Source organism: Leucoraja erinacea, chromosome 19 (genome assembly GCF_028641065.1).
Source record: "Leucoraja erinacea ecotype New England chromosome 19, Leri_hhj_1, whole genome shotgun sequence".
NCBI classification, from domain to species: Eukaryota; Metazoa; Chordata; class Chondrichthyes; order Rajiformes; family Rajidae; genus Leucoraja; species Leucoraja erinaceus.
The window spans coordinates 22775665-22791586 of NC_073395.1; the positions used below are offsets into that span (position 1 = coordinate 22775665).

The following is a 15922-nucleotide window of genomic DNA, read 5'->3' on the forward strand; positions in this document are numbered from 1 at the left end:
AAATCTGGTTTGTCAAGGGGTAAGCAGTGGGGAATTCCAGGGATGACAGGTGCTAATGGAGTTTGCAGAGATGGGATGTTGTAAGGTTCATGTTCTGTACGGACATTGTGGGCCGAAGGGCCTGTTCCTGTGTTGCACTGTTATCATAAGTGATATGAGCAGAGTTAGGCCACTCGGCCCATCAAGTCTACTCCGCCATTCAATCATGTCTGATCTATCTTTCCTTCCCAACCCCATTCTTCTGCCTTCTCCCCACCCGTACCAATAAAGAATCTATCTATCTCTGCCGTAAATATATCCACTGACTTGGCCTCCACAGCCTTCTGTGGCAAAGAATTCCTCAGATTCACCACCCCTTATTTATTCTCTATTGTACTGAACACCATTCAATCTAAGAACCAGCTGCTTAGTAGTTCAAAGAGAGATATTTGGGATTGTACAGTTGTAAGCAGCAACATTAATCTTCTGGGACAGACTGGAGACAACAGTGATATTGTTAAACGTGAAAGGATGCAGAGAAGAGTTACGAGGATGTTGCCAGGACTTGAGGGCTTGAGCTATAGGGAGAGGTTGGGTCGCAGGAGAATGAGGGGTGATGTTATGGAGGTGTATAAAATCATGAGGAAAAATAGATAGGGAAAACACAGCGTCTTTTACCCGTAGAGGAATCAAGAACCAGAGGACATTGGTAACAGGTGAATGGGGAAAGTTTTAATTGGAACCTGAGGGGCAACATTTTCATGGATGTATGGAACGAGCTATCGAAGGAGGTAGTTGTGGCAGGTGCTATAACAACATTTAAAAGACATTTGGACAGGTACGTAGATAGGAAAGGTTTGAAGGGATATGGGCCAAACGTGGGCAGGTGAGACTAGTGCAGATGGGGCCTGTTGGCCGGTGTGGGCAAATTGGGCCGAAGGGCCTGTTTCCACGCTGTATAACTCAATGAACTGACAGCACATTTTAAGCAAACTCTTCAAGTTATTTAAAGGGTATTCTTTATTGTTGAGTTGGCCTTTAATATCTGGAGCTTTAAATTGTAGAAAAAAAATAAATCTAATAGCGACCTATGACTCGACTGGTTATTTGAATTCAATGGTTCCTATTTAATGGATTTTAGGCTCCCATCCAACACCTCTGTTTGAGCATATGATGTGCCAATAATGCATATTTTTATAAGTAGACCGAACATCCTATGGAATGAAATGTATGCCCTCATACCTGCCATAGACAGGAAAGAATACCCTGAGTCAACAATTACTGACTGGTTACTCTGTACAGCATGTCAGAGGTCATCTGGAATATTAACCACCACCTACTGATCTCACTCAAAAGATGCAAAAATCCTTTACCTTCAGACCGAGAAGGTTTAATCACAAATTTTCAGATTTATTTATACTGTAAGCAGAATTTAGTTTAGTTTAGCTTAGAGATTTTGAGTCATAGATCGTGGAAGCAGGCCCTTCGGCCCAAATTGCCCATACCGACCCATGTAGTCCCACGTGCCTGCATTTGGCCCATATCCATCTAAAACTGTTTAGTTCAGTTTAAAGATACAGCATGGAAACTGGACCCTCGGCACAACCGAGTCCGCGCCAATAATTGATCTCCCACTCACACTAGTTCTATCCTACATTCTAGGGACAATTTACAGAGCCCAATTAACCTACAAACCTGCTGCACGTCCTTGGAGTGTGGAAAGCAACTGGAGTGCCCGGGGAAAACCCACGCGGTCACGGGGAGAACGTACAGACTCCATACAGACAGCACCAGTAGTCAGGATCGAACCCGATCTCTGGCGCTGTGAGGCAGCAACTCTACCGCTGCGCCACTGTGCCACCCTACAACATAATTACACACAGAAGCGACGAAACATCAAGGATGATATTCGAGGAGACATTTTAAGTCACTACTGGTGGACTCCTTTAGTTTAGTTTAATGATTCAGCATGGAAACAGGCCCTTCAGCCCACCAAGGACGCGAGGCGTGCTTCAGAATCATGTCTGTTTTTTTTATCGCCGAAGGTTTATTTACAGGAATCTCCCAGATGATGCCTGCGGCTCCAAAGTCAAAATCTGTCAGAGGGCTCCATTATATTGCAACCTTGCAAAAAATAAATGTTATGAAGGTTTATTAATGTTTTAAACCTTTGATTTATTGGGAAACATTCTCACCTCTGAGTTTTAGGGTAGAGATACAGGGTGGAGACAGGCCCTTCGGCCCTCCGAGTCCATGCTAACCAACAATTACCCTAGTTCCATTCTACACTATCGGGGCAAATTACAGAAGCCAATTACCATTATGTTAGCCTTAAACTTACCTTTGGATTATGCCGCCCCCCCTATTCTCCCAGTTTCTTCCCACGTCCCAAAGACAAGGTGGCGCACAGTGGCGCAGCAGGTAGAGCCGCTGCCTCACGGCGCCAGAGAGCCGGGTTCAATCCTGACCTTGCCTGTGTGTGGAATTTGCACGTTCTCCCCGTGACTGCATGGGTTTTCTCCGGGTGCTCCGGTTTCCTCCCACATCCCAAAGATGAGTGGATTTGTAGGTTAATTGGCCTCTGTAATTTGGAGGAAGTCGATAAGAAAGTGGCAATAACATAGAACTAGTGTGAACAGGTGATCGATGGTCTGCCTAGACTCAGTGGGCCGAAGGGCCTGTTTCCATGCTGTATCTCTCAACTCAAACATGGGGTCTTGTAGATTAATTGGCCTCTGTAAATTGCCCCTAGTGTGTAAGGAGTGGGTGTGAAGGTGGAATAACAAAGAACTCTTGATTGCTACGGGTGTCAGGGGTTGTGGGGAGAAGGCTGGAGAATGGGGTTGAGAGGGGAAGATAGATCAGCCATGATTGAATAGCGGAGTAGACTTGATGGGCAGAATGGCCTAAATCTGATCCTATAACCTATGAACTTATGAACTAGTGTGAACAGCTGATCAATGCTCGGTGTGGGCCTAAGGGCCCGTTTCCATGCCCTATCTTTCAATCCATCAATACCAGTTTGAAGATTTGTCTGCAGTCTCTTGTGTCTACAGTCTACCTTATTTGTTTAATGATTTAAAAAAAGTCCAATTATATAGGTGGGAGGATTGTTTGGAAGGAAGCAGCAGGGAGTTAAAGTAATGAGTTTTGTTTGCTGTCCCAGAGACTGCCTTCCTTATCAGTACAGCATGTCACGTCTGGAGTTTATTAGTATGATGCAGTGCTGTCTTTTAGACCACAATCATTTAGCTGGGCCTTCTAATGAGTTCCGTGCGAGACCGTGTAAAACATGAAAGGAAATTGGTTCATGCTGACTTTACACTGCAAACCGCCGACTCAGACAGTAGCAGCGGTATTCTCAACGGGAGTGTAGATAGGGAGGACTGGCCGCTACTCAGCGGATTGATCAGGTGCAGGGAGAGAGTCGTGTGTACACTCTCGAGAGGAAACACGGGACCCTGCCTGCTGTGTGTGACTCTGAAGACTTTTACTAATTAATGAATGGTTTGACAGGCGGTTGCCAATTAATTAAAACAAGGTCGGTACAGATCGTGAGCAGATCTCTGGTTCGGTTTATTATTGGCACGTGAACCGAGGTACAGGGAAAAGCTTCTTTTGTTGCCTGCTTTAATTGATGCCATGCGGATTAGTTTAGTTTCGAGATCCAGCGCAGAAACAGGTCCTTCGGCCCACCAGGTCCGCGCCGACCAGCGATCCCCGCACACTAAATCTATCCTGCACACACACTAGGGGCAATTTACAATTTAACCAAAGCCAATTAACCTACAAACCTGTACGTCTTTGAAGTGTGGGAGGAAAGTGGAGCACCCGGAGAAAAGCCACGCAGGTCACGGGGAGAACGTATAAACTCTATACAGACAGCATCCGTAGTCAGGATGGAACCCGGATCTCTGATGCTCTGAAGCAGCAACTCTACCACTCGCCACTCAGTCATTTTCTTTCTGGAGTTACATCAAGTTACATCAGTTTAGTTTAGTTTATTGTCACCTGTAGCGAGGTACAGTTAAAAGCTTGACGCGTGCTAGCCAGTCAGCGGAAAGACTATACATGATTACAATCGAGCCATCCACAGTGTACAGATACATGATAAAGGAAGTAATGTGTAGTGCAAGATAAAGACTAGTTAAGATAAACTGAGGGTCTCCAATGAGGTAGATGGTAGGTCAGATCAGGCTCTAGTTGGTGATAGGTTGGTTCAGTTGCCTGATGACAGCTTGGCTGTGACTTATTGAATCGTAGAGAACTTCTAACATATGAACGGGTCCAAAGCAAGCGCTGTCTGCGGAGGGTGCTCAGCATCGCCAAGGACTGCTCTCACCCCAACCATGGACTGTTTACCCTCCTACCATTCCGGAGGCGCTACAGGTCTCTCCGTTGCCGAACCAGCAGGTCGAGGAACAGCTTCTTTCCGGCGGCTGTCACTCTACTCAACAACGTACCTCGGTGCCTGCCCAACACCACCTCGGTGACCCCCCCCCCCCCCACTTATTATTATTTATTCAAATCATGTGCTATGTCGCTCTTCCAGGGAGATGCTAAATGCATTTTGTTGTCTCCGTACTGTACACTGACAATGACAATTAAAATTGAATCTGAATCTGAATCTGATATGAGGAAACCACTCAGGCTATTGTCTCTGAGCAGGTGCAAAGTGCTACCATTCTTTCCTGTGACCCCGTGGGTTTGCTCCGGGTGCTCCGGTTTCCTGCCACGTCGCAAAGATGTGTGGGTTTGTAGGTTAATTGGCCTTGCTAAACTGTGCCTAGTGTGTAAGGAGTGGATGTGAACTAGTGTGAACGGGTGATCGATGGACTGCATGGGCCGAAGGGCCTGTTTCCACGCTGTATCTTTTAATCAATCAAAAGAAAAGAATGAAAGAAAACTATTCATCTTCCAGCTCCTGCAACTAATATCCAGTTCAGGGCCTGTCCTACTTTCACAACCTAATTCACGACCTCTGCCGAGTTTGCCCTTGACTCATACTTGCAGCATGGTCGTCACGAGGTCGTAGGTAGGTCGTGATGCTAGTCGTAGGTACTCGTGGCATCAAGTAGGTCGGGGCGGTTTTTTCAACATAATGAAAAATGTCCACGAGTAAAAAAGGTTGTGAATTAGGTGGTGAATGTGGGACAGGCCCTTTAGTTTTTAAATGTGATGAATGTTTCTGCTTCTGTACCTTTTCTCGCAATGAGTTCCAGATCTCTGAGTATCACAAACACCTCGTAAGTCATAGGGTGTTAGTTTAAATCCCACACTTAAGAATAAAGGTAGGCCATTTAGGACTGAGATGAGGAAAAACTTTTTCACTCAGAGAGTTGTGAATCTGTGGAATTCTCTGCCACAGAAGGCAGTGGAGGCCAATTCACTGGATGTTTTGAAGAGAGAGTTAGATTTAGCTCTTAGGGCTAATGGAATCAAGGGATATGGGGAAAAGGCAGGAATGAGGGGTACTGATTGTGGATGATGAGCCATGATCATATTGAATGGTGGTGCTGGCTCGAAGGGCCGAATGGCCTACTCCTGCACCAATGTTTCTTGACGTGAGAACAAGCTGCAGGCTTGTACACTGTCCTATCAACACCTCTTGTTTCTCATAGTCACACAGCGTGGAAACAGGCTCTCGGCCCAGCTTACCCACACCGACCAACATGTCCCATCTACACTAGTCCAACCTTGGCCCATATCCCTCTAAACCTGTCCTTAGATCTAAATCCATTTACCTGGCCAATTGTCTTTTAAATGTTTTAATAATACCTGCCTCAACTACTTCCTCCGGCAGCTCGTTCCATACACCCATCACCCTTTGTGTAAAAATATTACCCCTCAGGTTCCTATTAAATCTTTCCCTCTCACCGTAAACCTCCAGTTCTAGATTGCCCTACTCTGGGCAAAAGATTATTTCCTTTTACCTGATCTATTCCTCTCATGATTTTGTACACCTCTATAAGATCTTCCCTCATCCTCCTACGCTCCAAGGAATAACATTCTATCCAGCTCAACCTTTCCCTATAGCTCAGGCCCTCGAGTCTTGGCAACATCCTCGTAAATCATACCTGCACCCTTTCCAGCTCTCGTGAGCTGTTGAATTGAGACCATATTTCCATATTCATATTAAGCAGCCAGTAGGCCATTCCATGGCATTGTTTGGTGATTTAGAACTCAGTGCTGGAGGAACTTATTGGGTCAGGCTGCACCTGCGGAGGGAATGGACAGGTGACGTTTAAGGTCGGGACCCTTCTTCAATTTGATGAAGGATTCTTCAAGGCGAAGAAGGTGTGAGCAAGGCCCAACTCAAATTGTCATCCGTCCATTCCCTCCACACATCCTGCCAGACCCGTTGTTCCTCCAGCACTTTTGGCTTTGAAAATAGACAATGGGTGCAGGAGTAGGCCATTTGGCCCTTCGAGCCAGCACCGCCATTCTATGTGATCATGGCTGATCATTCACAATCAGTACCCAGTTTCATGATCCCAGCATTTGTAATTCCTTGTGACTACCTTTTGACCCAATTTCAGGTTTGTAGGTTAATTGGCTTCTGTAAATTGTCCCTGGTGTGTAGGATAGAAGGGCCTGTTTCCACGCTGTATCTCTAAACTAAGCTTGCTTCCTTTAATATCCAAGAAGCTCAGAGAGTTGGAATAGGCCAGACTGTTCAACTGTGTTTCCGGTAGGGGTGGAACAACGTGGTCTGGATTTAATGCTAATAAATAATAACGAGGCCAAGAATCGTTGGCTGAAAAGGCGTGCCCGGGAGAGGCACTTCATTAAGTCCTCAGCGACATTGGTGGCATGGTGGGGCAGCGGTAGAGTCACTCCCTCACAGCACCCCACACCCAGGTTCGATCCTGACCACAGGTGCTGTCTGTATGGAGTTTGCACATTCTCCCCGTGACCGCGTGGGTTTTCCCCGGGTGCTCCGGTTTCGTTCCACACTCCAAAGACGTACAAGGTGTGTAGGTTAATTGGCTTTGGTAAAAATGACAAATTGTCCGTAGTGTGTAGGATAGTGCTGGTGTACGGGGTGATCACTGGTCGTTGCCGACTCGTTACTGCACTGTATCTCTAAACTAAAAAACAAAACTAAGCTAAACATGCCGCGATGTGGAAGGTGTAAAAGGGCACAAAATGCTGGAGTAACTCAGCAGGTCAGGCAACGTCTCTGGAGAAAAATGGATCTGTGACGTTTTGGGTCGAGACCATTCTTTAGACTTTAGAAACACAGCGTGAAAACGGGCCCTTCCGGCAAAGACCCCCTACACTAGCACTATCCTACACACCAGGGGCACTTTACAATTCACAGAAGCCAATTCATCTACAAACCTGCACGTCTTTGGAGTGTGGGAGGAAACCGGAGCACCTGGAGAAAACCCACATGGTCACAGGGAGAATGTAGTCAGGATCGAGCCCAGGTTTCTGGCGAGGAAAGGCAGTAACTCTACCGCTGTGCCACCGTGCGCCCCTTGTTCCGTTTCAATGCATATGACAACAGAGCCCTCTTGACGCACTTGCACGGACCTCACCAACATTGTCCTTCACGGAGCCAGTCGTGTTCGGCCAATTCTTTTAACCTGTGTTTTTAATTTTTAAATAAAGGAAGTAAGGAAAGCGAGAAAGAATTGTGATAGTGCGAGGAAGTGTTGGGGGAAAAAAACCCATTAGAGAAACAGTTAGTTAAGAGTTAAGAAATAGACCCTAGAAAAGAAAAAAAAGAAAGAGTAACAATTGCTCTATTATAAAAAACCACGCAAAAAGGGATATACCAACTTCATATATTTCATCTCCCGTTACCAGATCCTGGCAACATTTATTTTTTAAATTACTGTTGCACCTTATACTTGTAGTAAGTCAATAAATTTCTGGCCAATTCTTTTAACGTGTTTTTTTTGTTGTAATTTCAGTATGAATTCTCCAGCACGGAAGTGGCGCATCAGATACGGAGGAACCAGGTGGCGCAGATGTGTCGGGCGAACAGCGCCAGGAGTCGAAAGCGGCGAGTGTTGACCCCCAACGATCTGAAGCACCTGGTGGTGGACGAGGACCACGAGCTGATCTACTGCTACGTGCCGAAGGTGGCCTGCACGAACTGGAAGAGGGTGATGATGGTGCTGACAGGGCAGGGCCGGTACGGCGATCCCATGGAGATTCCCGCCAACGAGGCCCACGTGCCGTCCAACCTGAAAACCCTCAACCAGTACAGCATCTCAGAGATCAACCACCGCTTAAAAAGCTACCTGAAGTTCATGTTCGTGCGCGAACCCTTCGAGCGGCTGGTGTCGGCCTACAGGAACAAGTTCACCCGCAGGTACAACACCTCCTTCCACAAGCGCTACGGCACCAAGATCGTGCGGCGGCAGCGGAAGAACGCCACGCGGGAGGCCCTGCGCAGCGGCGGCGACGTGAAGTTCGAGGAGTTTGTGGGCTACCTCGTCAACCCCCACACGCAGAGGGAGGAGCCCTTCAACGAACACTGGGAGACCGTCTCCTCCCTGTGCCACCCCTGCCACATCCACTACGACCTGATCGGCAAATACGAGAGCCTGCAGGAGGACGCAAACTATATCCTGCGCTTGGCCGGAGTGGACAAGTTGGTCAAGTTCCCCACCTACGCCAAGTCCACCAGAACTACAGATGAAATGACGGCACAGTTTTTCCAAAACATCAGCTCAGCTTTCCAAACTCAGCTGTTCAATCTCTACAAATTAGATTTTGTCATGTTCAATTATTCCGTGCCAAATTACCTGAAATTGGCATGAGAAATGGCCGCTGGTTTATTTAAGGTTTTATTTGTTATTATAATGGCATAGAAAGATTTTCTTCTGTAAATTTAATGAAGATTTGCATCCTTGCTGCGAGCAGTAAGGGTCGGAATTATTTAAGTAACTTTGTAAGAAATTATCTCTCTCTCTCTCTCTCTCTCTCTCTTTCTCTCTTTCTCTCTCTCTCTCTATATATATATATAGGGCTGTGTATTGTTTATATGTGTATGTGTATATGTGTGTGTGTGTGTGTGTGTGTGTGTGTGTGTCTGTCTCTATCTCAATCCCTACCTCTCTTTATCTCTCTCGCTCTATCTCCCCATCTCTATCTTTCCTTCCCTCTCCCTCCCCCTACTCCCTCTCTCTCTCTTGCTCTATCTCCCCATCTCTATCTTTCCCTCTCACTCCCCCTCCCTCCCTCAATCTCCCTCTCAGCAGGCTAGAGAATTGTCCATCTCATTTCAGCACTTTTCTCTGCTGAGTGAGATTCCTGGCTCACTTGTGTAAGATAAGAAGCTCCACGATGCCTGTTGGCAGGCGTGTGGCCTGCAAAGGATTCCCCAAAGCCGAGCTTTAGTGAGGAACATGAATACCTCGTCCTCGATCTGTACAACTCCTCTCTGGGGACGTGACTGTGTGAACTAAAAGAGAAGCTGTTTTGTGTTTGCTGGTATCCTTTAACAAGCAGTGTTTCAGCAATTAGTTTCAAGTGTTTTTGGGGGGATTTTAAACCGCAATTATGGTTCATTTTTCATTTAGGAAAACTAACATGAAGCCCCTGTCATCTGATGCCAAGTCTCAGATTAATAACAGATTGGCCACTGGGTTACTTACAGCTCCTGGTCTTCCCCTTATGCACACCGGGAAATTTCCTGCAGATGGTATCAATGTCCTTTAAATGGCCTCACCTGCCCGCCAAACATGTGGAGCAACATAGGACTAGTGGCCCTGGCCTTCCTTTATGGTTGCTGGCCAATCCCACTAGCGTCTAATCTGCCACCAACCCCCCCCCCGAGTCCTGCTCTAGGGTTTTTGCTTTGACGGAAGAGGGAAGGCTAACGGTACATCGGAAAAACGTAGTTGCAGGAAATCTGAAACAAAACAGAAAAAGCTGCAAACTCTCAGTCCAAGAAGGTCACTGAATGAGAAACAGAGTTGCGTGGACAAGATGGCGTCGGCGCGTGGCGACTCTTTACGTGCTGGTTCCAACTATCGCCTGACACAATCGCCCTACTCTTACCCATTGTACTTGAGTTTGGATTGACTGTATTCATGTGTAGTATTATCCGATTTCTACAGGATAACACTCAAAGCTTTTCACTGCACCTCTGCACGCATGGCAATAATTAACATAAGCCTCAACATAATCCTAAAAAGAAAAGGATTGGAGGGATATGGGCCTGGTGCCAGCACGGGGGATTAGCACAGTTGGCCTACTTGGTCAGCATAGACAAGGTGGGCCGAAAGGCCTGTTTCTGTGCTGCCTGACTCGCTGAGTTCCTGCAGCACTTTGTGTTTGACTCAAGGCTCCAGCATCTGCAGTTCCATGTGTGTCCACTGAACGTTGCTGAATACAGTAGGAGGGTTCATGGGGATGACTCTAGCTCTACAACCCTCTGGTAACCCCGGGCGCAGCGGTAACGTTGCAGCTTCACAGTGCCGGGGACCCTGGTTCCAACCGGACTACAGTTGCTGTCGGTACAGAGTTTGCACGTTCTCCCTGAGACTGCGTGGGTTTTCTCACGGCGTCCGTTTCCTCCCACACTCCCAACGATGATCAGGATTGTATTGGCTTCGGTAAAATTGTAAATTGTCCCTAGTGTGTAGGACAGTGCTAGTGCATGGGGATCGTTGGTCGGTGTGGGCTCGGTGGGCCGAAGGACGCTGTATCTCCACAGTTTAGAAGTCGACAGTTTCACTTCAGGAGGGTTTTTGACCTGAAAAGCTGATTCTGTTTTTCTTCCCCTTGTCACCCTCCACCCCAACCCCCGCCCATCTCCCTGATGCTGCCTGAACCTACTGCGTGTCTCTAGTATGTTATAGAAGAGTGTTGCTGTTGTCGTTCCCATTAGGTTCACCCTGAAAATTCCCCAAGACCGCCCACTCATGTTCACTGGTGACACAAGGAACTGCAGATGCTGAAATTTTGAGTAAAACACAAAAGTGCTGGAGGAACTCAATGGGAGTCAGGCAGCATCTGTAGAGGGAAATGGATATGGGATGCTTCGGGTCAGCATAAAGAAGAGTCCAGACCTGCAATGTCATCTCGCCATTCCTTCCACAGATGCTGCCTGGCCCGCTGAGTTACTCCAGCACTGTGTGTTTGAGTCAATGTTCAATCCCCTGTACATTGTTACGTTCAACAGCTGTTTGAAAGTCAACAGTTGCGATGTATACTCAAATTTAAATGTTCTTTTTAAACTGTGAAGCACAATTCAACAGTAATTACTGAGTACCTGATACTCCCAACTATTAAAATACTTCATTGCCTTTACTGATGAAGGTAAATCACACTCACAACTCAGTGATTCCCAACGTAGGAGAATATCGATTCTAAAGATTTATACTTACATCTAACAAACTTCTGAGGAATTCAAATGGCCTAAAAAGTCACACACACACACACACGCGCACACACACTCACGCACGCACACACACACACACTCACACACACACTCACACACACGCACGCATGCACACACGCACACACGCACACACACACACTCACACACGCACATGTGCACGCACACGCACACACACACACACGTGCACACACACGCACACACACGCACACGCACACACACACTGATGGAAACTCCAGGTGAAACCCATAAAGTTGCAGAAAAATGCGCCGCGCAGAAGGAGGTCACTTGCATGGCAGGTGCATCCCGTGCATGGTAGGTTGTGAAGCAGCAGTGCAGCCCCATGCAACCTTCCATCACCTGGTCCATAGCCCTGCTGGTCACGGCTCTTCAAGTGCTTACCCAAGGACTGCCTGTAGCGGCTTGTGTAGAGAGATGTGTAGAGTTTCCACCTCAATCACCCCTTCAGGCAGTGAACTCCTAACCCTCGCCATCCTCTGGGTGAAAACTTTTCTTCCTCAACACCTCTCTAATCCTCCACACAATCACCTTAAAATGGCTGCACCTGCGATAGATTATTCGTAGAAATGAGGAATGCAGATGCCGGTTTACACAAATGGACACCAAGTGCCGGGTACCTGTACCTCAGCGGGTCAGGCAGCATCTCTGGAGAACATGGATAGGTGACAATTCAGGACAGGACCCTTCACACTTAGTCTGAAGCGTCACCTATCCATGCTCTCCAGAGATGCTGCCTGACCCGCTGAGTTACTCCAGCACTTTGTGTCCTTTGCCGACATTAAATGACCATGAGAAAACATGGGGAAGGTAAATTCAACACCAACTGTAATAGAATTCCAGCTAAAACAATGTGAAGATGTTTAACTTTCCTTGTCTGATATTGTTATTGTATTGATTGTCCAATCTCTGCAATCCAATCCATATATTATGTCTGGGAATTTCTTATTCATTTGAGAACATATTTAAAAGTGCGCCGTGAAATATTTGTTCAATTAGGATAATGTTGTCAACAGGTTCATTAAGTAGACCCATGGTACTTAAAGGTGGTGTTAATAGCTGATAGGTTATTTATGTTCAGAAGCGGTTTGGAGCATTGTTGATTTTGATGGTGGCCTCTATTTATTTCTCGTTCGTGTGCAGAAATGAAAATGTTTAATTTTGACGAATCGGTACTGGGCTCCAGGTATTTATTTTTTTTTCGAAGGCCATTTTGCTGGTGAATTTGTGACCCTCCTCCTCTCTTCGATTGCCCGAACATGTCTTCACGATTGCCAAGCGCTCAGTATCTCTAAACGTTGCTGTAATATATATATATGTACATAAATAGATGCACACCAGGATTTCCATTGAGGTTACATCGATATCATCTGTAAACCAAGCCGGAACTCCATCGAACAATAACTTATAACCCTCTTAACAAAAGGAAGAGGAATTCAAGTAACAAGAAATCTTGTGACGTTGCTCTCATTGAAGAGAACACTATTTTCTTACATGCATCCACAGAAAAACTGCAAGGACAATTAATTTAATGCCTTTCATTAAATTTTTTACTTCTTTGTACACTGTAGAAGGCTTACTCCATTTTAGTTTCCTCTGTCTATCTAGCTAAATGTTATCTCCTTGAAACGACACTGTTGGTCCTTGCCATGTCATTGTTGTGACGTGTGGGTTTAATCATGCAACTTTTTCTAAGAGTTTCACTTAAGCCTGATTATTTTTCTAAGTAACTTTCATTAAAATGCGGGATGATATTGATTGCTTTGTGTGATCATTTCTACGGGGGGGAGGGGATGAACTGCGGTGAAACCAAGCCGTAGACTAGGTTACCGTCTCGCTAAACACTTGCGCTCGTTCCGCCGAGACCTACTGGATCTCCCAGTCGCCAACCATCTTAACTCCCCTTCCCATTCCCGCATTGACCTTTGGCCAGAGTGAGATGGGGAAACACACAAAATGGAGAAGCAGCTCCTCATATTGTGCTTGGGTAGCTTACACCATAGCTGTGTGAACATTGAATTATAGTCATAGTGTCACACAACATGGAAACAGGCCCTTCTGCCCAACTTGCCCATGCCGACCAGCATGCCCATCCACACTAGTCCCACCTGCCCACGCTTTGCCCATATCTCTCGAAACATGTCCTATCCATGAACCTGTCTTGTAACTGTTATAATGGTAGCTGCCTCAACTACCTCCCCCGGCAGCTCGTTCTGTGCACACACCACCCTTTGTGTAAAAAGGTTACCTCTCAGGTTCCTATTAAATCTAATCTCCCCCCCCCCCCCTCACCTTAAAGCTATTTCCCCTGGTTCTCGATTCCCCAACTCTGTGCAAAAGACTGTGTTTAAAAGATCTATTCCTCTCACAATTTTGCACACCTCTACAAGATCACCCCTTGTCCTCCTGTGCTCCAAAACACACATGGCGACCGTTTTGCTGAACATTCAGTCCGCCAAGGCCTACTGGATCTCCTGGTTGCTAACCTCTTCCCATTCCCACACTGACCTTTCTGTCTTGGGCCTCCTCCAATGCCAGAGTGAGGCCACGCACAAACTGGAGGAACAGCACCTCATATTCGGCTTGGATAGCTTACATCCCAACAGTGTGAACATTGAATTCTCCAATTTCAGGGAATCTCTAACAACCCCCCCATCCCCCTTTCCTCCCCCCCCCCCCCCCCCCCCCCCCCCCCCCCCCCGCTTGCTCCCCACCCCCCCCTCCCCCCCCTCTCCTGTACCTCACCTGGACATGCACCTGTTTCTCTCCCTCCCCCTCCATCCACATTCCTTCCTCTGGCTTCACAATTTGCAACTCTTCTGTTTTAACCTCTGGCCTTTGTCCCTACCATCTGCCTATAAAAACCTGAAACATCACCTGTCCATTTTCTCCTGATGGGTATGAGTTGATTTTTCTAATTTCAAGTAACTTCTGCATTTCCCCCCTCTCCCTCCCCTCCCCACCCCCAACCCACCCCCCATCCAAGTTCCACTGCTGGTATCCTTCATGTTATCAGACCTTCCTCAGCCAACAATGGGCCATTATGGACTCCACCCTTCCTGAGGTCATCTGTTGCCAACCCTGGCTTATTCTCGTGCTTGGCTTATCCCCCCCCCCCCCCCCCCCCCCCCCCGCCACCCACATCAACTTTCAGTCTGAAGAAGGATTCTGACCCAAGACGTCACCTACTCCTTTTCTCCAGAGATGCTGCCTGACCCGGCACAGTGGCGCAGCGGTAGAGTTGCTGCCTCAGCGCCAGAGACCCCGGTTCAATCCCAACTACAGGTGCCGTCTGTACGGAGTTTTCACGTTCTCCCTGTCACCCTGTGGGTTTTCTATGATTCCCTCCCACATTCCAGAGACGTGCAGGTTTGTAGGTGAATTGGTTTTGGTAAAATTGTAAATTGTCCCCAGTGTGTAGGATACTGTTAGTGTTCTGAGTGATCACTGGTCGGCATAGACTGGGCCGAGGGGCCTGTTTCCACAATGCATCCAACGTCCAAAGACCCGCTGAGTTACTCCAGCATTTTCTGTCTAGAGGATGGGGGGGGGGGGGGGGGGGGGGGGGGGGGTGTTGTGGGCGGCAGTTGGAGAAATGGACAGGGAGGAGTCACAGGAAAGCGGGGGGTGGGGGTGAATTGTTATTGAACCCAACGTTGATCTCAACGTTGTCCCACTTCCCTTCTTCGGCACTGCTGGAGCAGACGATGTATCAATCCTCCATTCTGCACTCTGCCTTCTGCACCATGCAGACTTCCTCTCTATTTTTCTTCGCTGTGAAAACAATCCATCTGTGGAGCAACCACACTGTTGCAATTCCTTTGGCTAATTACCTTGGCTATAAACCTGCAGCCTGAGGATCCATAGCCTTGGTTCTGATGCCCAGAAAAAATGTTCAGCTTAAATTGCCATATGTAAAGTGGATGGGTTAATTGCATCTGTGGCCTCTATTTCTGCCAATCTCTCCCGTGTACTGTTAATACTTAGTTGAGAGTAGCTTAGAGGTACAGCCCTGCAGTCCGCACCAACCAGCGATCACCCCGCACACTAGCATTATCCTACAGACTAGGTTACAATTTACAATTCTTAACAAACCCAATTAAACGTCTTCGGAGTGTGGGAGGAAACGCTGTGGCGATGTGAGGAAACTCACATGGTCACCGTGCATACAGTCAGGATTGAGTCCACAGTTGTGAGGCAGCAGCTCTACTACTGAGCCACCGTGCCGCCCAGACTGTTCTGTGACAAAACATTGAGAAAAATCCCTGAGCTCTTTTTTTACAGATATAGAACATAGAAAAACAAGTCCTTTGGTCTACAATGTTCATGCCGTGCATGATGCCAAGTTAAACTAATCTCTTCTGCCTGCACAAGATCCATATACCTCCATTCCCTGCGTAACCCCTGTGCCTAACTAAAAGCCTCTTCAAAGCCACTATTGTGTCTCCCTCCACCACCACCATCACCCCTGGAAGTACATTCCATCTGTGTAAAAAAAACTTTGCCCCTCTCACCTTCTCATGAAGCCTTCACGTCTTTGACATTTCCACCCTGGGCAAAAGG

The 15922-nt window shown here is 47.1% G+C and overlaps 1 protein-coding gene across 2 annotated transcripts in view; it reads left to right on the forward strand.

Moving 5' to 3' along the window:
- The window catches only part of chst11 (carbohydrate (chondroitin 4) sulfotransferase 11), a 106250-nt gene extending 97308 nt beyond the window's left edge, over positions 1 to 8942 (forward strand). For both annotated transcript variants that reach the window (XM_055650648.1, XM_055650647.1), the window contains exon 3: positions 7902 to 8942. In XM_055650648.1, coding sequence (XP_055506623.1) covers positions 7902 to 8756 — 855 coding nt within the window. In that variant the 3' untranslated portion in view covers positions 8757 to 8942. The remainder of the gene's footprint in view (positions 1 to 7901) is intronic.
- The last annotated feature ends 6980 nt before the right edge of the window (positions 8943 to 15922 follow it).